The sequence below is a fragment of the Ursus americanus genome, chromosome 8 (genome assembly GCF_024610735.1).
Source record: "Ursus americanus isolate L20-20 chromosome 8, mUrsAme1.1.p, whole genome shotgun sequence".
Taxonomy (NCBI): Eukaryota; Metazoa; Chordata; class Mammalia; order Carnivora; family Ursidae; genus Ursus; species Ursus americanus.
Genome location: NC_142134.1, coordinates 2,285,203 through 2,310,174, shown reverse-complemented (window position 1 = coordinate 2,310,174; position 24,972 = coordinate 2,285,203). Strand labels below are relative to the sequence as shown.

The following is a 24,972-nucleotide window of genomic DNA, read 5'->3' as shown; positions in this document are numbered from 1 at the left end:
AGCCCACAATTCGGGAACTCCCAGTACCTGAAGTACCCCCGAGGTCTGGGCCATTCCTGACATACCAAAGAAGCCAAAGAACCTGCACCATCCTGTTATTACCCCCAGAGACTTGGTTCACTGTCAGCTCATGAGTGGTATGGAAGGAGGGGTGTCATTCGTGAAGTTTTGGACAGGAAGCACTTTCCTTGGGTCCACATTTATAAAGTAGGGTAAACAGAAAAAAAGTAAAAACAGAATTCTGAGGTGGGAACAAAATATCGGTGTATACCAGAGTAGGAAATTCAGTTATCTCTTTCAGGCAAAAATGAAAACTTCTAGGACAAAGCCATAACCTATTAAATAGCCATGCTTGTGCTTAGCTGGCTCTAATCCAGAGGACAACCAGATATTTTACTGATGGCCTTGATAGAGGTGACCTGCATTTTCTTTTTCTTCATGTAAGCTTCTTTTCAGGGAAAAAAAAAAATCTCATAAGCATCGAATTATTTACATTGCTCCAAATTCTTTTCCAATCTGTGTGAACATACATTGTAGCATATACGTTTAGTGTTCTGTTCTCACTGAGTTTTCACGTGTACATCCCCATGCCCTGGCACTTGCTAGCATCTCTGTGCTTTAAATGGTTATACAGTTATACCACAGTGTGATTCCTCATTCTCCACTTATTAGGCATTTGAATGGTTTCCAGTTTTTTCTTTCAACGCAAGAGCTAAGAACATTTTATGTTCTTGTGTTGCTTCTTTTGGGAATAATAGATGACAAATGTTAAACTCCTTGCTGCATATTGCTATATTAGGCTCCAGTCAAGAGGCTGCTATCCACTGGTGGCCTCCAGGCTGAACGTTGCCCCACACAGATTTTAACTGGCCCACAGAGATGGGTGGTTTTTTGTTTCTTGGGTTTTTTTTGAGGTGGGTGTTTTTTTGTTTCTTGTTTGGATATTGTTTAATTCTTAAGTCCCGGCCTACATGTTCCGTTTTGTCACAATTCTCAATAATCATCCTCCTATCCATTTAAATTACCCTTCCTAGCCCCCACAAACCTTTGCGTTTTCAATCTGTATTTCAGTTTTGAGAACTACTTGCAAGATATCTTTATTTTTGTATATCTATTCTAACAATCTCTGTAATTTATATCTTTTCTGGTTTAATAGATAAATATTAATAATCTTTTAGAATTTTTAAAACTTAATTTTTTTTCTTTTACATGCATGCAGGATTCCTACCCCTTGCTAGAAATGAAAGGAAAAGGACACTAGGCAAGCCCTAACTAGTAGCCTATCACAGCTGAACTTGTGAAGGAGGATAATCAAGACTCTTGAGCGCTCCGGGCTCTAGAACAGTGCAGCACACTCCACGGACAGATGGTGCCATGCCAATACCATGGACCTGGGTTTACCCAAACCAGTGGGTGCCAGTTAGGGCTAATGAATGACGCCTTTGTTCATAAAAATGCAGAAGGCCACTGCCCACTTTAATTCTTAAAGGGATGTTGTACAATCCCACTTCCACTGGAAAATCTCTGGAACTGCCTCTTTCCCTTTAAAAATCATACCTGTATTTATACACTCATGCATCCTTCCCTAAAGAGGACAATCTTTACATATAAGAAGGATAAATGCTTAGTCATTTCCTAGGCTACTCAGTCCCACTGTTAGCAGACAAATCTTATTTTAGTTTCAAAAAAGTCTATTTTCAGCAGCTTGCTTGATTACACTTATGAAATCAGTCTCCTTGGAGAAACAGATGGTAGGGTAAAAAGAAATTGAACCAGGACACCAAGACCTAGGCTCCAATTCCAGCTTTGCCACTGTGATGGAGATTGCTAGCTGTTTACAAAAGCCCATTATCCCTGTCCTCCAGAGTGACAGAGCTATGGGTGGGCTCCATTCTCCGGAATCATACCCCTTACCCTTGGAACTAGGGGTAGCCATGTGACTAAGCCTTCCAGACAGAATGTAATTTTAATTCTTCATTTACTTAAAATTATCCTGGTGATAAGAATCTTCCAATAAAGCTATGTTTCAACTGATACAATTCATACCATACAATTCACCCTCGTAGCTTCCAATTCATTGGCTTTTAGTATAATCACAGGTTGTGCACTCTCACTACTACCTAATTCCAGATTGTTATCACCCCAAAAGGAAACACCATATTGTACTGGTTAATAGCAACTCCTTGTTCTCCCCTCTCCTCTGCATCTGGAAACCACTTATCTACTTTCTGTCTCTTTGGATTTGCCTATTGTGGACATTTCCTGTAAGTGGAATGATACAATATATGGCCTTTGTTACTGGCTTCCTTTACTTAGCATAGTTTTCAAGGTGCATTCACGTTGTGGTGTGTATTCATATTCCATTCCTTTTTATTGCTAAATAGTATTTCATTGTATAGATATGCCACATTTTGTTTATCCATTCATGAGCTGATAAACATTTGGATTATTTTAACTTATTGGCTATGAAAAATGCTATGAACATTTGTGCACAAGTTTTTGTGTGAACACATGTTTTCAATATTCTCAGATATATATCTAAAAGTAGAATTTTGGGGTTCTATGGTAACTCTACATTTAACCTTTTGAGAAACTGACTCTTCTACAGCAGTTGCACCATTTTACGTTCCCACTGGCAAGATACGAGGATTCCAATTTCTCTACATCCTTACTGTGATGGTTAACTTTATGTGTGAACTTGATGGGGCTAAGGGATGCCCAAATGGCTGGTAAAATTATTTCTGAGTGTGTCTGTCAGGATGTTTCTGGTGATTCAGCAGACTAAGTAAAGAAGATCCACCCTCATCAGTGTAGGTGGTCATTATCCAATCAGTTGAGGGCTTGAATAGAACAAAAAGGAAGAGGAAGGCAATTTCTCTCTCTCTTCTTGAGCTGGGACACCCATCTTCTCCTGCCCTCAGACAATGGAGCTCCTAGTTCTAAGGCCTTTGGACTCCCGGACTTACACCAGTGGCCCGTCAGTTCTCAGGCCTTTAAAATCAAATTGTTTTACACCACTGGCTCTTCTGGTTTTCCATCATGTAGATGGTAGATTATAGGACTTCTCAGGCTCCATAACCATGTGAGCCAATTCCTATAATAAATCTCATATGTATCTGTATATATAGCCTATTGGTTCTGTTTCTCTGGAGAACTCTGACCAATACACTTATCAATACTTCTTTTCTTCTCTTTTATTCTAGATATTCCAGTAGGTGTAGGTAGTATCTCTTTGTGGGTTTTGATCGCATTTCCCTAATGACTAATGATGTTAAGGATATTTGCATGGTACTTACTGGTCATTTTCTTTGGAGAAATGTTTATTCAAATCTTTGGGCTGTTTTTTAATTGGGGTGTCTTTTTCATTATTGAATTGTAAGAGTTTTAAAATATATTATGGATGTTAGATCCTTATATATACGACTCAAAAATTCCCCCCCATTCTGTGGATTATCTTTTCACTTTTGTGATATATTGGCCTCTGACACACAAAGTTTCTAATTTTGATGAAATTCAATTTATGTATTTTTTCATTGGTTGCTTGTGCATTAGGTGTCATATCTAAGGAACTGTTGCCAAATCAAAATTCACAAAGTTTACACCTATGTTTTCTCCTAAGAGTTTTATGACTTAAGCACTTACATTTAGATCTTTGATTCATTTTAAGTTAATTCTTGTATACAGTGTGAGGTAAGAGTCCAAATTCATTTTTTTTAAACATGTGGATATCCATTTGTTCCAGCACCATTTGTTCAAAACACTTTTCCCATTTTATTGTCTTGGCACCCTTGTAGAAAATCAGTTGACCATAGACTTATGTGTTTATTTCTGGACTCCCAATTCTATTCAATCAATCTATATGTTGGGTCTTAGGTCAAACCACACTATCTTGTACTTAAGTTTTTGAAAGTAGGATGTGTGACATTTCCAAATTTGTTTTCTCCAGATATTTTGACTATTCTGGGTGCCTTGCATTTCTGTATGAATTTTAGGGTCATTTTTGCCATTTCTCTGAAAATGTTAGTAGGAATTTTGATAGGGATTATGTTGAATTTGTGAATCACTTTGGGGAGTCCTGCCATCTTAACAATATTCAGTCTTCCAATCCATGTCTTTCCATTTAATAGCCCCAATAATATTTTGTAATTTTCACAGTACAAGTCCTGCATTTCTTTGGTTAAATATATTCCAAAATATTTTATTCTTGTTGATACTACTATAAATGTTATTATTTAGTTTCATTTTCAAATTGTTCATGCTAAGAATACAGCTGATATTTGTATGTTGATTTTATATCCTGCAAAGTTGCTGAATTAACTTATTAGCTCTCACAGATTTTTTAGGTGGATTTTTAAAGTTTTTCTATATATAAGATCACGTCATCTGCAGACAGAGATAGTGTTATTTCTTCCTTTCCAATCTGGATGCCTTTTATTTGATTTCCTTGCCTGTTTTCACTAGAATCTCCAGTACAATGCTGAATAGAAGTGGCAAGAACAGGCATCCTTGTCTTGTTCCTGATCTTAGGGAGAAAACTTTCTGTCTTTCACTATTCAATGTGATATTAGCTATAGGTTCTTCATAGGTGCTCTTATCAGATTGATGAAGTCCCTTTTGTCCTAGCTTGTTGAAATTTTTTTTTCACAAAAGGGTATTGTATTTTGTCTAATGTTTTTCCTTCATCTATTGAAATGATGATGTAGTTATTTTCCCTTTATTCTATTAATATGGTGTATTACATTGATTGACTTTCATATGGTTGAACCAATCTTACATCCTGGGATAAATCCCACTTGATTATAGTTTATAAACCTTTTTATATGCTGCTGGGTTTGGACTGTTAGTATTTTGTTGAAGATTTCTTTCTGTCTATATTCATAGAAAATATTAGTCCTGGTGTGCTTTTCTTACGTGTCTTTGTCTGGTTTTAGAATCAGAATAAAAATGGTTTCGCAGAATGAGTTAGGAAGTGTTTTCCCCTCTTCTGTTTTTTGAGAAGAATTTGTGAAAGATGGTGTTAATTCTTCTTTAAAATATTTTTTAGAATTCAATAGTGAAGCCGTCTTTGTAGAAGACAATTCTTTGATTAGTAACTCAATCTCTTTAGTTGTGATAGATCTACTTAGATTTTCTATTTCTTCTTGAGTCAATTTACATTGTCTGTGTCTTTCTATGAATTTGCCATTTCATCTAGGTTAAATGACTTACAGTCATATAATTATTTACAGTATTCTCTAATCACCCTTTTTATTTATTTAAGGTCAACAGTAGTGTTCCCTCTCATTCCTGATTTAGTAATTGGAATCTTCTCTCTCTCTTTTTCTTTTCTTGGCCAGTCTAGCTACAGTTTTTTCAATTTTGTTGATCATTTCAAAGAACTAACTTTTTGGTTTTGTTGGTTTTCTCCATTATTCCAATAAGGCCTCTTTTATGTGTCAAATTTCTGATGTCTGCTTTACTGAAGTGCTGCAAATTGATGTTAAAATTCAACCAAACACCTCAGTAGTTATAGAATTTCCCTTATCTCAATTGCGAAAGGATATAATATTGTAGTTTAAAAGGCAGAAATTTGCTCCATTCATTTCCTGAGAACTTGGGAAAAATACTTAACCTTTCTGAGCCTATTTACTCAAATATAAAATGAAAACAGTAACAGATGTCTGGAGATGTTGTTAGAATTACATGAGAAGATATAAAACACATCTCATGGCTCAGGGCCAGGCATCTGGTAGACACCCAAAGAATGCCGTCTGCTTGACTGCTAAATTATATGTTGCATATAAATATAATATATTAGTAATGTAATGTACTCTATTAATCATTCCCCTCCTTTACTCATCCCATTCACCTTAAAAGCTCAGCATAGCCTGGATCTTCTATCAAATCTCAGTGCTGCTTACCAAACAAATAACCATTCCAAGGTAGCAAGTATCATGAACACCTGAGTCTACAACATAGTCTGTGGGTTTTTTTGTTCTTGTGATCAAGTTACATGCAACACAGGAAGATGAAATGGACTCCTAAAGAATATGAATCTCTTAAGGACATCCCTAAGCATCTAGCCCTCATTACATGCTTAATAAATATGTGAAGAATAAATGAAGGCACTAGAGGGAGCTATAAGCTAAGGGGTTAGTAAAGGCTGTCAATAGCCCAGCTACCTCTCTAAGCGGCTAGTAAAGAGCCCATACTGGCAGAGCAAATTGATCAAGTTTAGATTATCAAGTTCAGACAATCCTCAAACTAAGCAGTGAGCCTGTGCAACATGGCTTAAGAGAGTGTGCCTAGCTAAGTAGGCTATTTGGAATACAATATAACAGGATAAGGTAGGAAAATGAAAGGTGAGGCAAGATTACTTTGGAATATTAGAATAATTAAAGTTTTGGGGTTTTTTTTTTTTTAGATTTTTATTTATTTATTTATTTATTTGTCAGAAAGAGAGACAGCCAGCGAGAGAGGGAACACAAGCAGGGGGAGTGGGAGAGGAAGAAACAGGCTCATAGCGGAGGAGCCTGATGTGGGGCTCGATCTCATAAAGCTGGGATCACACCCTGAGCCGGAGGCAGACGCTTAACGACTGAGCCACCCAGGCGCCCCTGGAATATTAGAATAATTAAAGAAGTAAAAACCAAGAAGGATCCTTTTGCTGCTGTAAGATAGGGAGAAGACAGGAAAAGATATAAATGTGAAGAAACATACTGCACAGCTTTCTCAGCCAAGATTTTTCTGAAAGTTGCAAAAAATTGCTTTATAGAACGTCTTAAAAAGTAGTACACATGCAGGTACTCTGTTCTTCAGAATAGTATGACAGACGATGAGAAAAAGAAGAGACAGTGGAAGCAGGAACAGAAAAAAATGGACCAAAGAAAGGTTTTTCTTTCTAATGCACATGTCAAAGATGATTGTTCCAAAATCAAAGTAGCAAGGGGGAAAAGAATGCTTTACTCTAACATTTCCTGTCTATTTCAGTCAAGAAAATTCAACCCTAAAAACAAACAAAACAAATCATAATTCTGATTTTCTTTCCATCTCAGATCCCATCTAGCACGTCAGAAAGTTCTAAGGTAGAACTAACACAAGCCAATTCCAAGCCAATGCCTGATAAGACACCGGTGCTAAATTATCAGGTGAAAGCCATCACCAACAAAAACCAGCAACAAATAAGTCCACTTGTACATCCAACTCCTGACTATGTTACTGATAATGCTAACGAGTTCAGTAATTATTTTTTTCAGTTCTCTGAATGTGGTTTTGAGGAAATAGAATAAAGTAACAGTAATAAAATGAACAGCTGGGAGGAAGGCAGCAAGCATGAAAAACAACAGCTGAAAAGTTTCCTGCGTGTGCACACACACGAATAAGGATCATCCTATTTCATATATCAAAACTGAGACCCTTTTATAGAATATTGGCTATGAGAAGCTAATAATGATGAACTTCAACACTTTAAAAGGGACAGATCTCAACTTTTTATCTTTCAACTTGTGTTCTGTGAGGTAAGTTCATGAACTACACATCACACTGGCAACACTTCCCTAACTGATAAGCTTATGGTTAAAACATTAAAATTTTCTTTATTAGTTTATCGCCTTCTAAAAAAGAGTATTCTTTTGGCTTACAGTTTTCTGCCAGCTTCCATCCAGATTTTCTGTTTTTATATAGGAGAAAACTGATGAGAGTAGGCATGAGTTTAGATTGAAATTGGTATATTTTTAGGTGCTGAGATGTAAAAATTAAAATGGGATCAAGTTTAACAAAAACTTCGAGTCTATTTCAGATCAACTCATATGATTGGGATTAGGCTCCTGCCTTCTCTCTCTGAACTTGAAACAAGGGTGGCAAAAACATCAGATAAATAAGCGGTGGCTTTAATATAGTCTTAGGCATGTATGTAGTTCACAGGTTCATGAAATAAAATTGGCAAATAAAGAGAGTAAATGGAAAAATTAAGAAGAAAATATTACCTAAAATTCAGCTTGATAGTTTCCTACAAAGTTAAACATAAATTTACCATTTACCTCAGCAATTTCATGCACGTATTTCAACTCAAAGGAAATGAAGGTATGTGCACAAAGATTTGTATGCTAAAATTCATAGTATTATTCATAACAGTCAAAAATTGGTAATAATCCAAACGTGCACCAACAGATGAATGGATATATAAAATACGGTATATCCATTACAACAGAATACTATTTAGTAAGAAAGAGGAATGAAGTACAGATATATGCTACAACATGGAAGAACCTCAAAACCCTGATGCTAGGTGAAAGAAGCCAGATGCCAAACATCACACATGGTAGCAGTCCAGTTATATGAAATGCTGAGAAAAGTAAAATCTATACAGACAGAAAGCAGATTAATGTTTACCTGGGGCTGAAGGTGAGAAAGCAGAGTAACTGCAAACAGGTGCACGGGATCTTTTGGGGATGTCAGAAACATTCTAAAATTGGATTATGATCACGGTTGCATGACTCAATAAATATTCTAAGAACCACTTAATTGTGCACTTAAAATGAGTGAATTTTATGGTATGTCAATTATATCTCAATAGAGCTGTTTTTAAAATAATCCAGGTGCACTTGGGTGGCTTGGATGGTTAAGCATCTGCCTTTGGCTCAGGTCATGATCTCCGGGTCCTGGGATAGAGCTCCATGTTGGGCTCCCAGCTCAGCGGGGAGCCTGCTTTTCCCTCTCTCTACGCCTCTCCCTTTGCTTGTGCTCTCTCTGTCTCTCTCAAATGAATAAATAAAACCTTGAAAAAAATAATCCAGTAAGGTGCATAAGGTAACACGGAGAGATCTTCAATGTACACCTCAGTGAATTTTATCATTTGTATACACCCATGTAACCAGCACCCATATCAAGATATAAAGCTTTTTTAGCACTCCAGAGAGTTTCCTTATACCCATTTCTTTTTTTTTTTTTTAAGATTTTATTTATTTATTTGACACAGATAGAGACAGCCAGAGAGAGAGGGAACACAGGCAGGGGGAGTGGGAGAGGAAGAAGCAGGCTCATAGTGGAGAAGCCCGATGTGGGGCTCGATCCCATAACGCCGGGATCACGCCCTGAGCCAAAGGCAGACGCTTAACCGCTATGCCACCCAGGCGCCCCCTTTATACCCATTTCTAACCATAATTCACTATCCCCTCCACAAGAGTGGTTACCACTAATTTGCTCTCCATCATCTTGATTCATTTTGTCTATAACTAAAACTTCAATGTTTCTTTTACTCAACATAATGTTTGTGAGATTTATCCAAGGTGATGCTGATATCAGTAGTTCATTCTTTTGTATTGCTATGGAATATTCCATTACATAAATATACCACAGCTTATAAATTCTACTGTTAAAGAACAACTAGGCTGTTTCCAGTTTGGGGCTATTATGAATAAAGCTGGTATGAACATTATTTTAGATGTCTGTTGGCAGACATATGCACTCATTTTTCCTGGGTACATAACTTGGAGTAGAAATGCTGATTCAAAGAGGAAGCAAATGTTTAGCTTGGATAGAAACTGCCATAAGATTTTCCAAAGTGGTTAAACAAATTTCTATTCCTACTAACAATGTCTACAAGTTCCAGCTGTCGCACATCCTCACCAACAGTTGGCACTGTCAATCTATGTAATTTTAGCCATTGTGCTAAAATGACATTGTGTACCTTGTAGTGTAGGGGTACGATTTTAGTATGATTTTAATTTGCGTTTCCTTGATTGAAAATGAAATTGAACACATTTTCACATATTTACTGAACACTGCATATCTTCTTTGCTGAAGTGCCTATTCAAGGTTTTTGTCCATTTTTTAATAGGTTATATCCTTTTCTTATTACTTTATAGAAGTTCTTTATTTTGAATACAAATCTTTTATCAGATATATGTATTGCAGATACTGTTGCCCAATCTGTGGCTTGTCTTTTCTCTCTCTTAATGGTGTCTTAATTTACAAAAGTCCATAATTTTAATGAAGTCCAATTTATCATTATTTTCTTTCATAGTTTGTGTTTTTTTATGTCCTGTTTAAGAAATCTTTGCCAAGGTTATGAAAATGTTACCTTTCACAGTTGATTCCTTGATCACTGATCAAATTAATTTTTGTATATGGAGTCAAAGTTCATTCATTTTCCTATAAAGATACTGTCCATTGGTAAAACTATCCTTTCCCACAGGATTGCAGTGGCATCATGGCCATCAATCAAGTGACTATATTATACATAAGGCTGTTTTTGGACTCTATTGTGTTCCATTGTTCCATTTTATCCTTGGGGAAAGCTATTGTCTTAATTACTGACACTTCATAGAGATCATGAGCTAGGGAACATTTTAATGCACAATTTGTTGTAGAACATTGTGAGATGTTTGTTCTTTGTAAGAGGGACAAATGCCAAAAATGAACTATTTCAAGTATTACCTGTCATCATTTATCTATTTTGAAGAAGATAAACTCCTCAGTCAGTGAAATAAAAACCTGAATATTTTTTCACTACATAAGGTTTATTACAAAGTCTCCATGATCCCTCATGTCAACTGCGGAACCTCCTGAGCTTCAGAATGAGAATGCCTTACCTGAGTAAGGTAAATGGTATCTTTGAATGTCTGTAATGGATCTGTGCTTTCCGGGAATTTGAAGTGAAATCCAATCTGATGCAGCATTTCATTATTACCATTTGCATGATGTTGTCGATGAAGTGAAAATTTGCTGTTGTAAGACCAGTCCTCTTGAGATGAAACCTTTCGAGTAAAGAATAAGAGGTACAAATTGGGGAGTCAGGAGTGAAACTACTTTTCCACACACTTCTGACAAGCTCAAAAAGTACTCTGCATACGGGAAAGAGCTCAAGGTTTGCTCTGCGACTCTAATTTTGCAGATGGTAGATGTTTTTGCCATCATACTTGTTATTGGTGAAAAAGTAGCCCTGTGCAAAGTTGAATCACAAAACCAGGATTTGGCAACTATCCCTTCCCTTTCTCACACCTAGAAAGTTACACTTTGGCATTTCTATCAAAAGTCTTATCTTCTTAAAACATTATTCCTGTTTTTAGAGAGCATTCATCGTGCTTATTTTTAAATGTCATTTTATCTATTCAAGTAAATAAACTGTCAAAAAAGGATAATGGACTGAAATCAGTATTCTGTTAAAACTGTAAATTCTTTAACAGGAATAAAATATGACTATTAAGACAGTAAATGCTTAGCACTTGCTCATTTGTTTCTCAATTACTACTAAATATATTTGATACATACAGATATTTAATTTTGATATAGTTGAAGACACAAACCAAACAATGATACTCCTTTCCCTAATAGTAACTTTTTTTAAAGCCAGGCACAATTTATGCGATCTTTCTGTCATCTCTTTGAGAAGCTATCATCAGGTTAAAGCAAAAAAAAAAAAAAAAAAACAAATACAAATACACACATACGTTAGTAGTGTACCTTTTACAGAAAAATAGACAATGATTCTGGCTTCCAGGCCTATGATTTAATGCCCTGCTAGCATTTGAGAAAGATATAAGACACCTGCTGTCTATACCTGAAAACACCAGTTTAATCCAGGTTATAAAAAGACTTTGAAAAACAGTCTACCCAACCCTCAAAAATCCCTGAAAATTAAAAATATTATTCCCTGTTCATAAGATATGACTTATAATTCCCTATACTCATGCAATGCACAGAGCAATCACCTTAAAAGGAAAAAATTATTCTTCAGGAATTTATTTATACTAACACGTAAGTAGTGTACATTACCCATGTTTGATGTGGAAGTTTTTCCACATTATATGTATGTATTTTCCAAAACTGTTATCACCAGACAGTTTAGAGAACACTAATTACTTCAATTACTTATTTAAAAGAGGTCTTAGTATTTACAGTCGTTTTGTACACACTGCAGATGTACACACCTTAACTAACAGGCTTCCCTTCCTTCAACGCTTCTTCATTTTTAAAGCCTGAAACACATCTTTAGGCTTCTCAGCCCTGATCGGTAATGATATGAATGCATCCCATAACTGGTAAAACCTGCCCTTCTGTTCTGCGGAAAGCTTTCTAACTTCTGATAGCCATGGTTTGAGAGTCTTACAAATTTCAGCTGTAACAATGTTATCAGAAGGAATCCAGATAAGGCCCTAATTGTTTTAAGAATATTACACCTCACTTAATCCTCAGGACAACTCTACCAGTCGGTATTATTACCACTCTATTTTAGAGACGAGGCACAGAAAGATTCAGTAATTTGTCCAGGATCCTAAGCTAGTTGGCACAGTCTAGCTCCAGCCTCTAGTTCTTTAAACCTAGATGCCTCTGAAGAAAATAAAACTTTCATACAAATCCTATGGCTAGAATGGACTGTATTAACAATAATAATAGCTTACATTTTATTGCATTTTATTGTCGCTATGTGTCAAGAACTGTGCTAAGTGCTTCAGTGTGTAAATTAACTTAATCTTTACACACCACATGCACACATGCATATCTGCATGTACACACACACACACACACACACACACACACACTCTTTCTCTCCATCTCTCTCTCCCTCCCCACCCCAGAGGTATTTTACTCCTACCAAACCCAATCTACAGATGAGGACCAAAATTCAAAAAGATTAAATAATTTGTCCAAGGCAATAGAGTTAGTGTATGGCAGTTCTAGCATTAAAATCCAGATCTGTTTATTCCATAGCCCAAGCTTTTAATTACTGGGCAATATTGATAATGGACTATTGCAAATATGATTATTTTATAAAGAAGTAATGCATCCCAAACTAGAAAGGGACATTTTAATATTTTTTGTTAAATACATGAAAAAAAAACACTCTAACTAAAAACCTAAGTTTTATGTAAAGTTATTCTTTTGGTTTCTTTTATTTTCCCGATTACCTAGTTCAAATCCTCAACTAAGCAATGTAGCTCAAAAAAGAGGTAATGGTTAAATCAAGGTTCATAATGAACAGAACTTAGAGAACTTAGCTTCACCTTCCCCTATTTTAAAACACAGTGTTTGGTATCTTTGAACATCATCAGGCATTTCACAAAAACATGGCAACTGCATTATTGTCAGAAGGTAAACAGAAATGCTAATGGATTTAAGAAAAAGGTTTAGCAATTTGTTAACACCCACCCTCCAGAAATGTAGTGAAATGAAAATGGTTCAGCTTCTGGTGTTAGATAATAAGTTTGAATCCAGATATGCTACTTGCTATCTGGGGTAATGATGGAACTCTCACTCTCTAGTACCTTGATTTCCTTCCAGACTTCAGTCAAAGGGTTGGGGGAGGGAGTAGATTATTGTTAAATGAAACAATGGGTCTCTGGTAAAGAGCATCTGCTCAGTAAATATTTTTGCTTCTTTCATTCCTTCCCTCCCATTCTAACACCTGTTCCCACCTGAGTCAGGATACTCAATTCCATCCTCCTCCATTCTGAAACAATAGTATTCCTAAAAAAATCACCTCATAACATGGGAGTAATAAAAAAAAAAAGGAGGGGGGCTAGATCTAAGGTTATGACATTACTTATTAAAATTAAAAATACAGGGGCGCCTGGGTGGCTCAGTGGTTAAGCATCTGCCTTTGGCTCAGGTCGAGTCCCATGTCAGGCCCCCTGCTCAACAGGGAGTCTGCTTCTCCCTTTCCCTCTGACCCTGCTCATGTTCTCTCTGTCTCACTCTCCCAAAACTAAAAATACAATATAACTGCATTGTGTGGAAGCAAATATAGTTTGGTTCAGGTGGTAAAATTGAGGAAGATTTTGAAATTGTCTTAAAATTTTTTTGTGGTTACTTTACACAAGTAATAGGGGAGGAAACAAAAACTGCAAGTACATGATTATCTTTTGTAACTTTTTTCAAAGTTCTTATTTATTTAAGAGAGAGAGTGCACGCACATATGAGTGGGGTAGGGGAAGAGGGAGACAGAGAGAGAATTTCAAGCAGACTCTGTGCTGAGCGCAGAGCCCAATGCAGGGCTTGGGCCCACGACCTGAGATCATGACCTGAGCCGAAATCAAGAGTTGGACACTTAACTGACTGAGCCACGCAGGGCCCCCCAGGTACATGATTATTTCAGTAGATGCAGAAAAAGAGCATCTGACAAAATCCAACACCCTTTTATGATACAAGCACTCAACCAACTAGGAATAAAAGGGAATTTCCTCAACCTGATAAAAGGCATCTATGAAAACCCTACAGTTAACATCTTACTAAAGAATAAAAGACTAAAAGCTTTCTCCCTAAGTAAAGCAATGAAACAAAGACGTCTGTTCTCACCATTTCTATTCTACATTGTACTGGAGGTTCTAGCCAGGGCAATTAGCCAAGAAAAGTTAATAGAAGGCATCCACATTGAAAAGGAAGAGCTAGAACCAATTCTATCTGCAGATGACATGCTCTTAAATATAGAAAAATAGAAAGGATTCACAAAAACTATTAAAGCTAATAAATAAGTTCTGCAAGGTTGCAGAATATATGTTCGATCTGCAAAAATCAACTGTCTCTTTATGTACTAGTAAGGAACAATGTGAAAATAAATTAAGAAAGTAATTCCATTTACAAAAAGACTTAGGAATAAATTTAACCAAAGAAGTATGAACTTCATACAACAAAACTACAAAATCGTGAAAGAAGACATCACATGTTCATGGATCAGGACACTTTGTATTGTTAAGATGGCAATACTTTGCAAACTAATCTGATTCAACACAATCCCTATCAAAATCCAAGTGGACTTCTTTGCAGAAACTGGCAAGGTGATCCTAAAATTGATATGTAAACAGAAGGCACCCAGAACCGTCAAAACAATCTCGAAAAGAAGAACAAAGTTGGTGGACTCACACTTCCTGCTTTCGAAACTAACTACAAAGCTAAAGTAATGATGACCATGCATACTGGCATAAAATAGAAGGGAGATCAATGGAAACAAACTGAGAATGCAGAAATAAACCCTAACATTTATGGTTAATTGATTTTTACAAAGGGGTCAAGAGAATCAATGGGAGAAAGAATAATGTTTTCAATAAATTATGTTTGGATAACTAGATATCCACATGCAAAAATTTGAACCTGGACACCTACCTCACACCACACAGAGTAATTCACTCAAAACAGATCCCAGATCTAAATGTAAGACTGAAACTAGAAGACAACACAGAAGTAAAACTTTGTGAGCTTAGGTTACAAAATGGTTTCCTAGATACAATAGCAAAAGCACAAGAGATAAAAGAGAAGATTGATAAGGATTTCATCAAAATTTTAAACTTTTGGGGTGCCTGGGCAGCTCAGTCTGTCCCTGCCTCAGGTCCTGATCCCAGGCTCCTTGCTCAAGGGAGCCTGCTTCACCCTCTCCAACTTCCCCTCTCCCTGCTTGTGCTCTCTCTTGCTCTAATGAATAAATACAAAATCTTTTAAAAAATTTAAAACTTTTGTGCTTTAAATGACACCAACAACTAAGTAAAAAGAAAACCTACAAATAAGGAGAAAATATTTGCAAAACATATATCTGATAAAAAACATATCCAGAATATATATATAACTCTTAAAACATTTTTTTAATTTAAATTCAATTTAGTTAACATGTAGTGTATTATTAACTTCAGGGGTAGAATTTATTGATTCATCAGTTGCATATGTATGGAGCCAGTGCTCATTACATCAAGTGCCCTCCTTAATGCCCATCCATCACTCAGTTACCCCATCCCCCCCACCTCCCCTCCAGCAACCTGTTTGTTCCCTATAGTTAAGAGTCCCTTACGGTTTGCCTCCCTCTCTCTTTTTATCTTATTTTATTTTTCTTTCCCTTCATGTATGTTCATCTGTTTTGTTTCTTAAATTTCACATGAGTGAAATCATATGGTATTTGTCTTTCTCTGACTGACATTTCGATAGCATAATATAGTCTAGTTCCATCCATGTCATTGCAAATGCCAAGATTTCATTCTTTTTGATGGCTGAGTAATATTTCATTGTCTGCCTCTGTGTGTGTGTGTGTGTGTGTGTGTGTGTGTGTGTGTGTATACCCCATCTTCTTTATCCATCTGTTGATGGACATCTGGGTTCTTTCCATATTTTGGCTACTGTAGACACTGCTGCTATAAACATTAGCACAATTCAATAACAAAAAGACAAATAACCCAATTAAAAAAAATAGACATTTCTCTAAGGAAAATATACAAATGGCCAAAAAGCACATGAAAAGCAGCTCAACATCATTAGCCATGAAGGAAATGCAAATTGCCTATAAATGCAAATTTCCAGGGAACTGTTAAAAAAAAAAAAACTAAAAGGGAAAATTTGTGTTGACAAAGATGTAGAGAAATTGGAACCCTCGTACATTTCCTGGTGGGAATGTAAAATGGTGCAGTGACCGCAAACTATGGGAGACAGTTGGGCAGTTCCTCGGAATATTAAACATACGGCCACCATACGACCCAGCAATTTTACTCCAAGTGTATACTTGATAGAACTGAAAACAGACGTTCACCAAAAAAATGCATACAAATGTTCACATCAGCTATTATTACTCACAAGAGCCAAGAAGTGGGAGTAACACAACAGACATCCACTGATGAATGATACACAAACGCGGGACATCCGCACGGTGGGATACTACTCCGCAGTAACAAGGAATGACAAACTAATACATGACACAACATGGATGAACCCTGAAAACTTTATGCTGAGTGAAAGGAGCCAGCCTAAAAAGATCACATATTTTATGATTCCAATAAATGAAATGTGCAGAAAAGGCAAATATATAGACATACAAAGCAGATTAGTGGTACCTAGAGCTGGGGTGGGAGGGACTGAGAGAGTAGGGAATAATTTGGGTACAGAGTTTCTTTGGGGTGAAGAAAATGCTCTAAAATTAGGTCATGGTGATGGCTGCACAACTCTGTGAATATACTGAAAACCAGTAGAGTGTACATTTTAAATGGGTGGATTGTATGGTCAGTGAATTGTATCTCAAAAAAGCTGTTTAAAAAAGAACACATACAACTCTGAAATTGAATCCATCTCTGAAACTGAATCTGTAAGAAAAAGGAAAGTGAAATGTCAGAGTGAAAATCAAATACACCAACATGAAAGGAAAAAGGAGAAGGAAGGAGGGGAGGAAATAGAAGAGGAAGGAGAGGAGACAAAAGAAAAGAAATAATATGACCTGACAACATTAGATAAAACTTCACTTATCACATTCATTTCTCTTACTGTAGTAAAACCACCCAATTCTGAATATCTGTAAATGATAAAACAGTTGTTGGATATACAGAAAGTAGCAAGTGAGAATTACTTTCATGCATGTTAAGAAGTCAGGCTTAAGCAACCACTGGTTCCCATTTAATTTTTAAATGTTAATGAAGGAACATAATTAAAAGCAATATTAAAAAGTTATAATCCTCAAAATGATGACTACAAGAAATTTAGCTCCCCAAACTTTAAAGAAAAAAAGTTCTCTTCTATGACCTTCCTAAATTTTCATTTAAATAATAAACACATTTCATTTGACTTTCTGAACCGCTGTTGAGCAAGTGACATACGTCCATCACCTACCATTCTGAATCACTGGGAAATCAAAATGGCTTGCTTACCTTTTCTAATGTACTGAAGGAAGGCCAGGACTGATATCCATATTCAGACACAAATCGAGCTTTTGGGAAAACTTTCCAATTCCAGCAATCACTGATATAGTCATAAAAATGTACATCACCAAAATTATTGTCATATGGGTTGAGAGAGAGCCAGCCTTCTTTAATAGATTCGGCCCCATTTGTAGGGCTGGATATGATAAAAGGACGAGTCTTGTCTTCCTGAGGTCGGAAATAAAAAGATTTAAAAGATATTTTCACCCAGTAAAGTACAAATCATTTACTTTTTTATTAAGTTTTTGTTTTAATTGCAGTATAGCTGACATACAGTGTTAGTTTCAGGTGTACAATATAGTGATTCAACACGTCCATACATCACCCAGTGCTCATCACGACAAGTATCTTCCTTAATCCCCAACACCTCTTTCACCCATCCCCCTTACACACCCCCTACTGGTAATCATCACTTTGTTCTCTATAGTTAAGAGTCATTTCTTGGTTTCTCTCTCTCTCTCTCTTTCTCCTTTTTTTTCCTTCACTCATTTTTTTTGTTTCTTAAATTCCACATGAGTGAGATCATATGTGGAGATCATATGGTATTTGTCTTTCTCTGATTGACTTGTATCACTTAGCATTATACTGTCTAGCTCCATCCATATTGGTGCAAATGGCAAGATTCCATTCTTTTTACATCTATGGAACATAAGAACTAGGAAGATCGGTAGGAGAAGAAAGGGATAAAGAAAGGGGGGTAATCAGAAGAGGGAATGAAGCATGAGAGACTATGGACTCTGAGAAACCATTTTTATGGCTGCGTAATATTCCATTATATATACCATACATAAACCACACACACCACAACACCATTTACCCATCTATCACTGGACATGTGGGCTGCTTCCATAATTTGGCTATTGTAAATAATGCTGCTATAAACATAGGGTTGCATATATGCCTTTGAATTAGTGTTTTTATATTTCGGGGGTAGATACCCAGTAGGGTGATTACTGGATAGTAGGGTAGATCTGTTTTTAATCTTCTGAGGAACCTCCATACTGTTCTCCAAAGCAGCTGCACCAGTTTGCATCCCACCAACAGTGCACAAGGGTTCCCTTTTCTCTATATCCTCGCCAACACTTGTTGCTTCTTGTGTTTTTTATTTTAGCCATTCTGACAGGTGTGAGGTGACATCTCACTGTAGTTTTGATTTGCATTTTCCTGATGATGAGTGATGATGAGCATCTTTTCATATGTGTATTGGCCATCTGTGTGTCTTCTTTGGAGAAATGTCTGTTTATGTCAGATCATTTACTTTTAAAAAAAAGAAAAACACTGTCAAGTTTCAGAAATGCCAAGTGGCTGACAGAAAAATAATAGAACCATTAACCTGCATTGAACAAGCACCAGCACCTGCTATTCACCAATCCTTTCTATCCTTTTGTAATTAACACTTAGCTTATTCCTCAATACCTGCTCCTAATCTTTTTCAATCATGTCGTGCCTCTACATTACCTTCTACCAACATGGGTAGTGTACAGTCGACTGCAGAACTTATCATCCTCGGCACTACTGACATTTTGAGCTTGATCAATTTTGTGTGTTGGTGACCAGGGAAAGGGAGCGAGGGGAGAGGGAATGTTTAGCAGCATCCTTGGCCTCTACCCCCTAGATGCCAGTAGTACCCACACACACACCAAAAACATGTCTACAGACATTGCCAAATGTGCCCCTGTCTGTTGGGGGACAAAATAGCTTCCACTTAAACACAGGTCCAGCACTTAAGAATTAGTGGCTAAGGTGCAGGATACAAAATTAATATCCAGAAATTGGTAGTATTTCTATACACTAATAACAGAATAGCAGAAAGAGAAATTTTAAAACAACACCATTTACAAATACACCAAAAAGAATAAAATACCTAGGTATAAACTAAACCAAAGAGGTGAAAGACCTCTACTCTGAAAACTATAAAAACACTGATGAAAGAAACTAAAGATGACTCAAAACAAATGGAAAGATATTCTATGTTTGTGGACTGGAAAAATCAATATTGTTTAAATATCCATACTACTCAAAGTAATCCACAGATTCAATGCAATCCCTATCAAAATACCAACAGTATTTTTTACAAAACTAGAACAAATAATACTAAAATTTGTATGGAGCCACAGAAGGCCCCAAATAGCCAAAGCAATCTTGAAAAAGAAAAAAAAAAAAAAAAGCTTGGAAATGTCAAAATTCCAGATTTCAAGATATACTACAAAGCGGTAGTAATCAAAATAGTATGGTACTGGCATAAAAATAGATACATAGATCAGTGGAATAGAATAGAGAGCCCAAAAATAAACCACTGATCATATGGTCAGTTAATCTATGACAAAGGAGGCAAGAATATACAATGGGAAAAGACAGTCTCCTCAATGAATGGTGCTGGGAGAACTGGACAGCTACATGCAAAAGAATGAAACTGTATCACTCTCTAACATCATAAACAAAAATAAACTCAAAATGGATTAAAGACCTAAATGTGAGATCCGAAATCATAAAAATCCTAAAAACCATAAAAAAACACAGGCAGTAATTTCTCTGATATCGGCCATAGGATCATTTTTCTTGATATGTCTCTTCACGTAAGAAAAACAAAAGCAAAAATAAACTATTTGGATAACATCAAAGTAAAAAGCTTTTGCACAGCGAAGGAAACCACCAACACACACACAAATGTTATCCAAAATATATAAAGAATATGTACAACTCAACACCAAACAAACCCCAAATAATTCAATTAAAAAATGGGCAGAGGACTTGAACAGACATTTTTCCAAAAAAGACATAAAGATAGCCAATGGACACATGAAAAGATCCTCAACATCACTCATCATCAGGAAAATGCAACTCAAAACTAAAATAAAGTATCATTTTATACCTATGAATGGCTAAAACCAAAAAGACAAGAAACAAGTATTGGTGAGGATATGGAAAAAAGGGAACCCTTGTGCACTGTTACTAGGAATGTAAATTGGTGCAGCCACAGTGGAAAACAGTATGGAAGTGCTTTGAAAAACTAAAAATAGAAATACCATATAATCCAATAATTCTACTACTGGGTATTTACCCAAAGAAAATGAACACAGTAATTCAAACAGATATGTGCACTTCTGTGTTTATTGCAACGTTATTTACAACAACCAATATATTGAAGCAATCTAAGTGTCCATCAATAGACAAATGGAAAAGGAAGATGTGGTATATATATAATGGAGTATAGCACAGCCATATATAGATGAGATTGTATCATCTGAGATGGACCTAGAGAGTACTACGGATGGATGGACCTAGAGGATATTATGGTAAGTGAAATAAGTCAGACTGAGAAACACAAATACTGTATGATTTTACTCACAAGTGGAATCGAAAATAGAAACAAATGAATAAACAAACAAAAAGCAGAATCAGACCTATAAATACACAGAATAAACTGATGGTTGTCAGAGGGAGATGGGTCAGCAGTTGGGCAAAATAGGTAAAGGGGAGTGGGAGATACAGAGTCCCAGTTATGGAATAAACAGTTCATGGGAATAAAAGGCAAAGCAGGAGAAAAAAAAGAAAATAATAGAGGTTATTGAGTCAGAATGACTTGAGTTTAAATATCAAATCAGAATCTTATTATTTTTGGACAGGTCTAAGCCTCAATAGTCTCATCTGTAAAATGGGGAAAATAACATCATCTCCTTCATAGGACTACAGTAAATAGTAAAGAACTCATTTATGGAAGACATGGCTAAATGTCCACCAAAATTCATGTTCCCATTTCCATAATACAGAGCTGTTTCTAGGAAGTGACTTTCTAACCTCTTTGCATCACTGTGGGGCCATGTGCCTCATTCTCATCCTCCTGGAATCATAAGCTCTTAACCACTGAGCAGTGAAATGAAAATCCTCAAATATTAAAATCCATTTCTTAAATCCATCAGAGATATGAAAAATGTAATACCAAAAAAAAAGAAAAATGTAATACCAACACTATGAGTAAAAAGATTATAAAATAAATGTTTTATAAATATTAATTAAAGCTTATACCATCACAGGTTGTGTATAGAAAAATTCTTTATGACACATGACTAAGCATATTAGATAAGCTAAAAATCTGAGCCTAGGTTTTTCTTGAATTCTCACTGAAGTTTCTTAACATAAATGAATAGTGCCATGAACTGAACATATTTGGGTGCCAAAATCACATACTATTCTTTTAAATATATCCCTTTTCAAACTGCTTCAGGATATACCCAAATATTTAAAATATCTAATTACAGGTAAAAATTATAAGGACAATCATTATTAAATAAATCACATACTAAACACTAAAGTTTTTTAAAAGTTATATCCTTTGAAGGCATTACTGCAAAAACAAAATAAATGCTGCTTCCTCTCCTGCAAAAAAAGCTAACTTATATTATTATATAATGTGTGTATAATAAATACAAGTATAATATGCCTATTAAAAAAGTAGTGATGAAAGAGAATCACCATAAAGGAAGGGCTCTATGGTGGAGTTGGGAACAAGCTCTTTCCTTTCCCTTTCTCCTTATTTCACATATCAACATATTCGTATATATCAAGTTCTGCTTTTAGCATTTATAATTACAGAATTTTAAATGACACATTAGACCAAATGGACTTAACAGAGATACACAGTACATACCATCCAAAAGCAACAGAATACACATTGTTCTCAGGTGCACATGGAACATTCTCCAAAATAGATCATCTGTTAGGCCATATGTCAAGTCTTAAACATTTTAAGAAGACTGAAATCATTCAAGCATATTTTTGGACCCCACAGGTATGGAACTAGAAATCAATTATAAGAAGAAGGCTGGAAAATTCACAAAACATGAAGATTAAAGAATATGCTACCGAACAACCAATGGATCAACAAAGAAATCAAAAGAGAAATTGAAAAATACCTTGAGACAAATGAAAATGGAAATACAACACACCAAAATTTATGAGATGCAGCCAAAGCAGTTTAAGAGAAAAGATCATAGAGATAAATGACTATTTCAAGAAATAGGGAAAATGTCAAATAAGAACCCAACTTTTCATCTTAATAAATTAGAAAAAGAAGATGAGCATGGCCCCAAGTTAGTAGAAGGAAGGAAATAACAAACATCAGAGCAGAAATAAATGGAATAGAGACTAAAAAGACAATAGAAAAGATCAATGAAACAAAGAGCTGGTTCTTTAAAATAAATAAAAAATAGGGGTGCCTGGGTGGCACAGTGGTTAAGCGTCTGCCTTCGGCTCAGGGCGTGATCCCGGCGTTATGGGATCGAGCCCCACATCAGGCTCTTCCGCTATGAGCCTGCTTCTTCCTCTCCCACTCCCCCTGCTTGTGTTCCCTCTCTCTCTGGCTGTCTCTATCTCTGTCAAATAAATAAATAAAATATTTTTTAAAAATAAAATAAAATAAATAAATTGATAAACCTTTAGCTAGACTTGCCTAGAAAAAAGAAAAAGAGAGAGAGGGACTCAAACAAAATCAGAAGTGAAAAAGATGTTACAACTGATATCTCAGAAATACAAAGAATTGTAAGCAACTATTACGAACAACTATACACCAACAAATTAGACAACCTAGAAGAAATGGATAAATTCTTAAAAACATACAACCTTCCAAGATTGAATAATGAATAAATAGAAAACATGAACAGACCAATTAACTAGTAAGGAGACTGAATCAATAATCAAAAATCTCCCAACAAACAAAAATCCAAGACCAAACATCTTCACTGGTGAATTCTGCCAAACACTCAAAGAAGAATTAATACCAATTCTTCTCAAACTCTTGCAAAGAATAGAAGAGGACGGAAAACTTCCAAGTTCATTTTAAAAGACAGGCATTACCCTGATACCAAAACCAAATAGAGTCACCACAAGAAAATTACAGGCCAGTATCCTTGCCGAACATAGGTGCAAAAATTCCCAACAAAATATTAACAAACTAAACTCTTATAAGCAAAAAAAAAATCACATATCATGATCAAGTGGAATTTATTCCAGGGATGTAAGGCAGGTTCAACACCTATAAACCAATCAACATGATACACCACATTAATAAAATGAAGTATAAAAATCATATGCTCATGTCAATAAATGCAGAAAAAGCATCTGACAAAATTCAGTATCCATTTATTATAAAAACTCTCAACAAAGTGGTTACAGAGGGAACATACCTCAACATAATAAAGGCCATATATGACGAGGCCAGAGCTAACATCATACTCAATGGTGAAAAACTCAAAACTTCTCCTCTAAGATCAGGAACAAGACCAGGATGCCTACTTTCACCACTTTTATTCAACATAGCATTGGAAGTCCTAGTAGAGCAATTAGACAACAGAAAGAAAGAAAAGGCATACAAATTGGAAAGAAAGAAGTAAAGCTGTCACTATTTACAGATGACATGATTATTATATGGAGAAAACTCTAAGGACTTCATAAAAACCTGGTAGCATAAACAAATTCAGTGAAATTGCAGGATACAAAATCAATATACAGAAATCTGTTGCACTTCTATGTACTAATAATTAACTACTAGCAAGAGAAATTAAGAAAACAATCTTATTTACAGCTGCATCAAAAAGAATAAAATATCTAGGAATAAGTTTAACCACGGAAGTGAAAGACTGACATTATTATTGAAAATTATAAGACGCTGAAAATTGTAAGACACTGTTAAAGACACTGAAGAAGACATAAATAAATGAAAAGATATTCTGTACTCATGGTTTGAAAGAATTAATATTGCTAAAATGTCCATACTATTCAAAGCAATCTATGGATTCAGTGCAATCCCTATCAAAACCACAATGCATTTTTCACAAAATAGAATGAATAATCCAAAAATTTTTATGGAGCCACAAAAGACCCTGAATGGTCAAAGCAATATTGAGAAAGAAGAAAGCTAGAGGCATCATGCTTTCTGACTTTAAAATATATAACAAAACAAAAGTAATTAAAACATTATGGTATGGCATAAAAACAGACATATAGATCAACAGAATAGAATAGAGACCAAGAAATAAATTCATGTATGTATGGCCAATTAATTTATGACAAAGGAGACAAGAATATACAATGAGGAAAGGACAGTCTCTTCAGTAAATGGCGTTGGAAAAACTGTGGACAGTCACACACTAGGGAATGAAACTGAATAACTACCTTCAACCATGCACAAAAAAGTTAATGCAAAATGGATTAAAGACTTGAATGTAAGATCTGAAACCATAAAACTCCAAAAGAAAACATAGGTAGTAAGCTCCTTGACATTGGTCTTGGCTTGATTTTTTTGGATTTGACACCAAAAACAAAGGCAACAAAAATA

General features: G+C 35.6%; 1 protein-coding gene across 2 annotated transcripts in view; it reads right to left on the bottom strand.

Annotated features, from left to right (window-relative positions):
- Window positions 1-24,972, bottom strand: part of MANBA (mannosidase beta) — a 112,330-nt gene that overhangs the window by 12,065 nt on the left and 75,293 nt on the right. For both annotated transcript variants that reach the window (XM_045792612.2, XM_045792620.2), the window contains exons 12-13: window positions 17,589-17,807; window positions 10,572-10,736 (exon numbers count right to left, since the gene is read on the bottom strand). In XM_045792612.2, the coding sequence (XP_045648568.1) occupies window positions 10,572-10,736; window positions 17,589-17,807 (384 nt within the window). The remainder of the gene's footprint in view (window positions 1-10,571; window positions 10,737-17,588; window positions 17,808-24,972) is intronic.